This window comes from Cucumis sativus, chromosome 3 (assembly GCF_000004075.3).
Source record: "Cucumis sativus cultivar 9930 chromosome 3, Cucumber_9930_V3, whole genome shotgun sequence".
Classification (NCBI taxonomy): domain Eukaryota; kingdom Viridiplantae; phylum Streptophyta; class Magnoliopsida; order Cucurbitales; family Cucurbitaceae; genus Cucumis; species Cucumis sativus.
In genome coordinates, this window is record NC_026657.2 from 27246785 (window position 1) to 27256413 (window position 9629).

Below are 9629 nucleotides of genomic sequence, written 5' to 3' on the forward strand. Positions count from 1 at the left end.
AAGTCATGCAACGATAAACATAATCAATTAAAACTCAACACCGTCTTGCAAAAGAATTTGATTGAAAGCTTACAAATCTATCAACCAATCCAAACATGAAATGTCATTGGTTGATATTCATGTTTGGATTAGTTAATATTTTAGAGCGTCGAACGTACCAAATTTAGATATTTTGATCAAAACTTAGTTTATATCTATTTTAGATAGATTTGGTGTTATTTTGCCGCCGACCCAAAAAAATAATAATAATAAAAATTTCATGTTTGAATTCAAAATTCAAAATTTACCGTCTAATTGAGATAACACATTTATTATTGATACATGTCCAACGAATAATTATATTAATTATTATGTTCTATCATAGAACAATTTCAATATTGAATATTTATTTCAAATGAACTTAGATTTTATATTAGGAATAGCTGAAGATTCCATTAATTTAATAAATTACTATACATGTAACATTTATGTGATGTGACCCACTAGCTCAGAGGTTAGAATAATGCGATGGTCATTGGTTTGATTTCAATAGTCGACTTTTCTTTATTTATTTGATTATTGATATAATTAGTCGATCAACTTATAGATAAACAACTTCTTACTCTTTTGTCACCAATCTATCGATAGATTTGACAACATTGTCTCCAAGACACATACAGAATTCTTCACTAGGCATTATCTATCATGTGATCGCACATTCAACACACACACAAGCAAGAGAACAAAAAATGTAAAATTTGTGCAATATCATCTCCACGCCATGCTAAATTTTCAAGTTTGGAGATCCTAACACCAAGATTTGAAATTCAAAGTTAGCAAATTATGGCCCTGACACTTCCTAGCATCCACCGTGATGCAATGACATGCTTCTAGAACATTCAAGACCTAAACTAATTTTCGATCATATACACATATCAATCTGCTTGACTTGAATTGCCTTCAAGAGTTTATTAACTTCCCTTTTTTTCCAAGACAAATCTTTTTCAACATGTTTTACCTTGCTGACATGTTTGAAGTCACTCAACATAGGAGAATGATCTAAACTAAGCATGCTTCACATGGAGTATACATTGAAGTGGCTCACATTTTTCAAGTCACTCAGAGTAGAGGTGCTCTAAGATAAAATGTTAAAACAAGGAGCTTCTATTGAACAATCCATTGAAAAGAAAGGTGTCTTGGATGCATATGAAGTAACTATCAACATTTCCTATAGTCTATGATCATTCACATTTCAATAAAGTATCAGTTTGCTTGGTTATCAAGCAAAGAGTTAAACAAATAACTACATGTACCTGAACTTTCAAATTTGTTTCCACTAAATCCAATTTCTAAAGAATATTTTGTAACAATTGAACTCTGACCTACTATACACAAAATTTAAATTTAAAGTTAAAAAGATCTATTTGATATTTTTGAAGTAAAAAACACCAATGTCATACACTTGAAAACTTAAAAAAGCAACTAAAATTGTAATTTAATGTAAAAGAATAATAATATTCCAATCGAACAATACCCCACCCAAATACTAGCACCAATATGAAGGTATCAATCAATTAAAGTATGGCAGACTGTAGAAAGAACAGAATAATGGGCATATCCATTCAACCGTATCATCTAAATATGGGAAATGACGAGAGCTGAAAGAGGAATTTTTTTATGTCTTCATTCTTCAACCCAGAAGCCAATTTCAATAAAGAAGGTTGCCATTGATACGATTTATTGATGCTTAAAAAATAAATAGAATTTAAGAAAACAAAGGGGAAGAAAGGGTGAGCGAAAGAAAAAACACACGTTAATAAAAATAGTGAAATACACTTAGCTAAAGGAATGAGAATGGTGATTGTTAACCTACTCGATGCAATCAAGCAGTAAGAATTATTTCTTACTAATCAGGCTGGTTTACACACCTCAACTAATCTTACGAGACAACTCGTCTAATTCTACAACATTTAGTTGCCAAGAAAACTATAAGAATGTTAAATCTTAGGTAGGTAATATTGAAGTTCAATCTATGATGACTAGTGACCATTGCCGATTAAACTCATCCCTCGCAAGTCCTTTGAAACCCATGGCTCTTTTCCACCACTAGGTCAACAATTAAAGACCAAACTCCAATGGATGAAGTTAATATAAAAAATGTAAATAAGAGAAAAACCCAATTATCTTCCAATCAACCTGGATTCAACTTAATTATAACTTTAGCAAGAATAATGTCACAAATATAAATCAGTTTAAACAAATTCATTGAAGATGCAGTACATGGTGACTCGTGATCTTCCCAAACACCATGAAAACTTAGCAAAACAAAGTGAATTTAGAAAGAGAGCAGAAATGAAAATTCAATATTATTTAACTGATACAGAATAGTCTTTATATACATTATCTCCCTCTAGCAATGCTTACAACTAAACAATATTAGATTTCACAAACTAACCAGATATTAAAAAGAAAATAGAATACACTGAAACATTTCGACAAGGGAGCCGTGATTTGATACAGATGACTTATAACACGTAAATTAATAGAAACGTATTTAAAAAAATATCCAAACAATTCACTAACTTAATTTCTTCAGATACAATTTCTTTCTTATACGCTTGTATGCAAACTGATACAGTGAATGAGATGAATAGAACTTACGAGTTTGATGCATCACCAGACGGTCCAGGTCGGGCATTTAATAGATGCTGGAGAGCTTTGACAACAATGCTCATGTTTGGCCGGAAATCTGCCTCATACTGCACACACAAGGCAGCAACAGCTGCTAACTGCAATAAAGTTGCATAAGGTATTAGGTTCTTGTTACAGCAGATTAAGTAATGGCAAGATCCTCAGAATTCCTTTATTTCGTTTTTCTGGTCTTCACTTTCTCAAGCAAAATAGTTATCCACTTCATAACAATAACATAATTTAGGTACTTAAAAGAAGCTTTTGAATGAATTATAAATGCATCAGATGTTAACTCCCCAGGATCAGATATCCCAATGCTAACCTTTCTCAAGCTCAACAAGAAATGGAGAATTGCTAAGCATTATTCAAATTACCTTTGCTACAGCCTTTGGGGGGTAGTCTCCACCAAGCCTTGCATCGACACACTGCCTAACTTTATCTTCACTCAGCTTTGGTGTAGCCTAATTCATTAAGATAATCCAGTAAGTTAACTTGTATGCCAACAGATAAAAAAACGAAGGGGCAAGAGAGAGAGAGAGAGAGAAGAAAGGGAAATGTGAAAGTCAACTAGGGGAAGGACAAAAGATAATCACCCAAGTAACTAGACTTTGTTGTCCTCGTGGTAGTGTAGGATCAACAGGTTTTCTCCCTGTCAGAAGTTCAAGCAAGACTACACCAAAGCTATAAACATCACTCTTGGCATTCAATTGACCAGTCATAGCATATCTGCCAGATAATTTTATGAGAAACAAAGTAACCAACTATTATGGTTCAAGAGGCACGCAATTCTTTTTTAATTGAGAAACCAATGCTTTTTGTTGAGAAAAATAAAAGAAACAATAGGGAAAGAGGCATGCAGTTCTCTCCGGGGTGAAAAATAGTACTATGTAATAATCAATTACTAGTGAACAGTGGTTATTGGAAAATCGCATACTTATAGTCATTTGATTAATTATAAAAAATACCAATTGTTTTTTAGTTCACAAATTCTCTTCCAATGTGATTGTTTACCAGCTGGAAACACTAAGGTTGGCCGTTGGGAGAATTGATCAGTCTCAACAGTGAATTTCGGGCACTTTCAAGTTTCTTGATTCACTTAACACATGATTATGTCCCAACTCCAAAAAGGGTTGGAGATGAAATGTTATTCTTGAAGGTGAATAATGAGGTGGACGCAACTGAATTTTAAGTCGAAATCCAATGTATCCAAAAGAAATAGAATTCAATATGTTATAGTATCAAAAGCCATTTAAATTTTAGTTTCTCAATTGGTTAGAGTTAGACAGCTTACTCAGGAGCATGATAACCAAAAGTTCCAAGAACACGGGTAGAGTGAAGACGTGCTGCCATATCAGGAGCTTGATTGGACAAATCAAAGTCAGCAATTTTAGCAACATCATCATCAAAGATGAGTACATTGCTGGACTTAATATCACGATGGATAATGTGGGACTCAGCCTTTTCATGCAAATATTCAAGTCCTCTAGCAGCCCCTACAGCAATTTTCACACGTTGTGCCCATGATAGAACAGGACCTGGTTGTGCTCCTTTCACTCCTTTTCTTCCTGAGTAGAAAGTGCATGACAATGCGTAAGATCAATAACTTAAACAAAAGGAAAATTGGCAGTAGGTGGCTCAGTATACTTATACAGAAACAGAAATTGACTTAGAAAACATATAAACTTCTAAAGCTTTTGACCAGTAAAGATTTGGCATGATTTTATGTACCATGAAGAATATCATGAAGTGATCCATTAGAAGCATACTCGTATACTAGTATGCGGGAACTCCCATCAACGCAATAGCCAAGCAATTGAACAAAATTTCCGTGCTTCAGCCTCGAGACCATGGAGACCTGTACATTTGCCATCTTTTAGCCTTGATAAATATAAATGATAACAGATGTTTCCTTCTACATTTTTTCTATTTCTAATGTTATTGGGGGGTGAATCTGAATAGAAACCTGTGCTAAAAATTCATCATCAGGCTGTTTGCTGGCATCTAACTTCTTGATCGCTGCAGGCTGCCCGTTTTTAAGCATACCATAGTATACTCTCCCATATGAACCCTCTCCAATCAAAGCATCATTTCCAAAGTTATCCGTTACTTCTGATAGTTCTTCGATGGGTATGGTAGGAACCAATATTGGTTGCATTTTAACAGCTTGAGTGACTGCTGGTGCAGCTTCGGGTTTATGATAACCCCCATTGTTTCCTATGAGAAAATATTCAACGTAAAAATTAAAAATTTAATGAATTACGTTACTTCCATAGAAGGCATTGTTGGTAAGAGGTAAGTTAAAGTCAATCGGTGGACATAAGAGGCAAAATACCTTGTTTGCAATTGACAGATATATACGACATTGAAAATAATTTGTTGTTTTACTAGATATGTTTAGAACTCTTTTGATGGTCCAAAGAGAATACCAGTATTTTGTTTTCCTGCATACATGCCTCCATTGTCAGCTGCTTTCTGAATTTCATCTTCTTCACAGCAGCTAAAGCAGCTCATCTTTTCCCGCTAATTGATCCCCTAACTGACCAAAGTGAGCATTCAATTATCTCACTGGAGAATAATTCTCTTTCAAGCAAACAAAATTACACAACAAAGAGAAGGGTAACTACTTGTAAGGCTGGCCAACCAATACAACATGCATCGCCATGGAACTAGCTAGTTAAAACCAAATTCAAGAACTTCTTAGAAGAAGTACAAATTAAATCAAATGCCCAAAAACACACCAAAAGTCTCAACACCAGTTTTCAAAAACTCTAACACACACTAAGAAAAACAATCTCCTTCATCAAAATCTTATAATGCATCAAAGGCATACTTTGGATCTACCAACCCACTTTAATATCAACGCCAACCAAAAAAAAAAAATCATCTCATCGCTTCAAACTCAAAGAATCGAAGCAGACACTACAGCCGCAACGCATCAACTCTTCCAGTTATACCGTCTAATTTCCAGATCAAACAATTAGCAACCAGTAAACCAACAAATTAATTGTTTAAAAAAGAACGCCAAGAAACAACAAGTCAGTATAAAGTTGAATTCATTAAAATCAACATCATCGTCTTTAATTTTCCAAAACCTAGCCATTCACCAAGAGTACAAAAACAGTAATCAACACCAGCAAAAGCTTGATATCAGTAAAGAGATCCATCTATACCAGAAAAACAGAGCAATCCGACAAACTTTGAAGAGCTGAAATCTTCAATCGGTGTGTGAAAAAACTGTGTAGAAGACTGTGTATCGCCGTTCTGGCACTTCGTGATCTGAGCTCCGGAGCCGGCGAAGATTGCGCTGCCTATTTTGTTCTCTAAATTTCTCTATTTGTTTTATTTGTTTTTTTCTATCCTTTATCAAAGGTGACTTTATTGCCTTTTTTTTTTCCCCTTTCTTTTTCCTTTTCTTTCTTCCTATATATCAAATTGAAAGTCTATAGTCAAATTTCTCGTCCTTCTATCATTGGCTCCACCAATTAAAAGCTATGTTTAAAAAGTATTTAACAAACTTTTGGCTTAATTATAGAAAATCAACTTTATAATGTTTGTAAATTTTTACTTCAAACTTGGTATGTTAAATATCAATAGCTGTTAGGTAAGAATGAAATGTTTGTTTAAAATGGATGTGATCTTCCTTCTGCATACTAGAATTGGTGCAAGTTTGGAGATGATCTCACAATTGGTCGTCATAAGTGATTGGTTGGAGTTGAACGTCCGAGGTAGTTACATAGTCAGAAGTGGTAATCATCAGAGGTAGAAACGCGCGGAGCAATTTCTGTAGTTGATCAATGAAGGTGGTATTCGTTGGAGTTGGATGCTAGATGATTGCTAAATGTGCGTGTAACAGTTGGTCGTTAGAGCATGTCGTCGATGATGATTTTTGTTGGAGTGAGGTGGTGGTTATTGTTGAAGTTGGACGCATAGAGTTAAGTAATTGGAAACAATGAAATAAGAGAGAGTTAGTTAATTTAAATCAAGTTAGTGTGTACGAATAATTAACCAATTCAATTTGGCGTCTGTCCAACTTATCAGAGGCCGTTTAGTTTGAGGGTTTTCTCCATGTTTAAAAACATACGAATTTTCAAAAGTTATACCAATACTTATAGCCTTAATTAATTTATTTTTTTTTTCTTTATTTTTTTTATTTGACAAAAATGTCTTTACTATTAATTACTACACCATATCTCCTCCCTCTTCCACTTGTTATCTTGCACATATGCTTTACATCTTCTCCTCTTCTCTTCTTTCGCACTCTCTCTCCCAATACGTCTCCTTCTTCAATCTCTAAAACCACAATCTTCAATCAATGCATAAAAGTTATTACAATAAGAAAGGAGAATAATGGATACACTCAAACACCTTGGGAACTTCGTATGAGAAATGAAGAAGTGTTGTGTTCTAAATTGTAGGATAAAGAGGATGAAACAAAGATCATCTATTCTTAAAGTTATTTCTACATACTTTATCTCAATTTAACTATATTTATTTTGGCATACTAATGATTTTCATTCATAGATGGTTAGGGCATTTGTTTACTATTTTTTTAAAGCTTCGACATTAATATAAGTTTTAAAGCTCGAGGGTGCTTTTGAAATGAGGTATTAAAGGTTTTCCTTCACACACTAATGAAAAATGTGTTTTTGAAAGTTTTTGTATCAATTTACGGAGTTATACTAAATTGTACTTTGAGGTTTGACACCTATGATTACTGTTTAAGAAGCTATGGAAGAGAATCTGAATGACTTATGTTAGTTGTTTAAGAGAATTTGAAAAGATTTAGGATGTTGGTTTGGTTCATGGGTTTGATGTTGTCGTGTGTGATCGATAGAATTTTAGGTTCGGTATTTTTTATTTTTTTGGTATGTTTCAAACAAAACCAAAAAGCTAAAAAAAAAGCCACACAAAAGAGTAGAGTCCACCAATAGGAGATGTTCTTCCAGCCACACACCATAAAAATGAAATCTTCAAACGTGGACAACTATATGGTCGACTCAAAGAAAACCATTTGAATGAAGCTTAAGAATGACATCAACGAAAATAATATAGATCTTATTAGCATTACAAAGATTAAAAAAGAATGGCAGCCTGGAAGATCCTAGCTAGAAAAACCATGAAACAAATAATTTTAGGTCTAGTTTTATGTACTAGTTGGGTAGAGATTATTATTTGATTTGATCCTTATTGGATTTTACAATGTCACCGTAAAGGTAATGTTGTAGACCTTGTATTTTGTTTGAAGTGTTTTGATTTTATTAGCAAAGATTATGATATTTGATTTGTTGTCATTGATACAATTGTCCATTTTAGAATTTAACAAACTAATTAAGAATCTTTGAGTTCATACATTTTTTTTAGGAAAAATAGGATCAAAGTTTTTCAAAAATGTCCATTTTAATTTTACATATATCCAAAATCAACCCTTTTTTAAATTATATATCTTCAATTTTGACGGACATTATGAACCATTTGAATTTTTTATTTTAAGAATCAAACATTTATGATAGAGTACCTTGTTTGGGTTGAGTTTTTGGTGCTTTTTACACCAACTCGAATTCGGATTGGCTGGGTTACAACCTAAAAGACCTAAATGAACTCTCCAACCAAATTCAACCCTCTTAAGATTCAAGCTCAGTTGGATTGTTATAACTTTTAATTTATTTTTATCTCTTTTATTGTTTTTCTAAATCATTAATTAAAGAAAAAAATTCAATAACCAACCATGATAGACACAATTAATTTTTTTTATTTAAAAAATTGATCCAACCTCAAAGCACAAAGAAGATAGAGAAGTAAAATGATCCAACCACCTGCTTTGACCATAAACTCCAAAACTATCAAAATTAAGCAGTAGTCAAACACTATCAATACATTTATTTACAAATTAAAACGTGATTAGAAATCTACAAATTAAAATGATTTTCTTAAATTATAATCTATAAAGTCTGAGGAATCTATTTAATATGCAAGTGAAATCAAAAATATTGTTAATATAACTTTTTTTATTGATAATATTAATTTATTTTTAGGCAGTAGATAGCAATTTATTTATTTATTTATTTAGCTCTAACTTTTAATTAATTAGTTGTCGTAATTGACTATGAAGTCACACGCGCCTTCTAGTCTTCAAGCGCGTCGTTAAGTCCAAGGTGAGATTTATTTTTTCTTTTAAATAATAATAGTAATTACGTGTGTAAATGGTATTGGTTACGACGAGGTTGAATGAAATTTCAATTGCCAACGATGTTGACAATGTCCTCAACCCAAATTGGAAATTTGTCCTTTTGACTCTTTTCCGCTGCCCTTGTTAGATTTTTTACTTTTTACTTTCCGCCATTTTTCCAAATATTTTTAAATACTTCTTTTACTCTAGCCGTAACATTAATACATCTTATATTATTGTATTTTTTTTTTTTTTAGTTAAAATTATAAGTTTTCTATTTTTAATTTTATTTTAGTATAGTTATTTTAATATAAAAATTGAGTCGACGATGAATCGAATCTTTCACCTTGAAAATCAATTATTATCTCAATTAGTGTTTAGTTGAACTCACTATGGTTGATAAAGTAATTTTTAATTCTTAATAATAGTTAGTTATAAGAAAAATTACATTATATGACAAAAAAAATTTAGAAAAAAACATTTCATAGCATCTATTTTTTTTCACATATTGTAAATGTGACAATTAGATATACGAGACGAGTATGAATTGGCTATTTATTTTTAAATTTGTTACTTTAATAATTTATAAAATTCTACTATTGTAATGTTTTTTTTTTTTTTTTTTTTGTTATTTTTACAAAGGGTCATTATTATAACACTGACTTGATATTTTTGGGTTCAATATTTAGTTCATCTTGAGTATTCATTATGTTTGGATTATAATTATTGATTTGTATTCTTAAAGTGACAGTGATTTATTAGTTAATTAAATATGATTTCACTAAAAATTAAA

At 32.1% G+C, this 9629-nt stretch overlaps 1 protein-coding gene across 2 annotated transcripts; it reads right to left on the reverse strand.

Moving 5' to 3' along the window:
* Positions 1–2313: 2313 nt before the first annotated feature.
* Positions 2314–6086, reverse strand: LOC101223136 (pto-interacting protein 1). Of its 2 annotated transcripts, none has more exons than XM_004148528.3 (8): positions 5841–6086; positions 5097–5206; positions 4634–4884; positions 4399–4525; positions 3962–4235; positions 3264–3396; positions 3045–3131; positions 2314–2768 (listed from the first exon to the last, which is right to left on the reverse strand). In XM_004148528.3, exons 2-8 carry the CDS (start codon positions 5179–5181, stop codon positions 2637–2639), a joined length of 1089 nt encoding a protein of 362 aa, XP_004148576.1. In that variant the 5' UTR covers positions 5182–5206; positions 5841–6086; the 3' UTR covers positions 2314–2636. The 2 variants fall into 2 exon arrangements, with proteins under 2 accessions (XP_004148576.1, XP_031739119.1); XM_031883259.1 differs by having other exon boundaries at positions 5097–5202; positions 5841–6076.
* Between the last annotated feature and the right edge of the window lie 3543 nt (positions 6087–9629).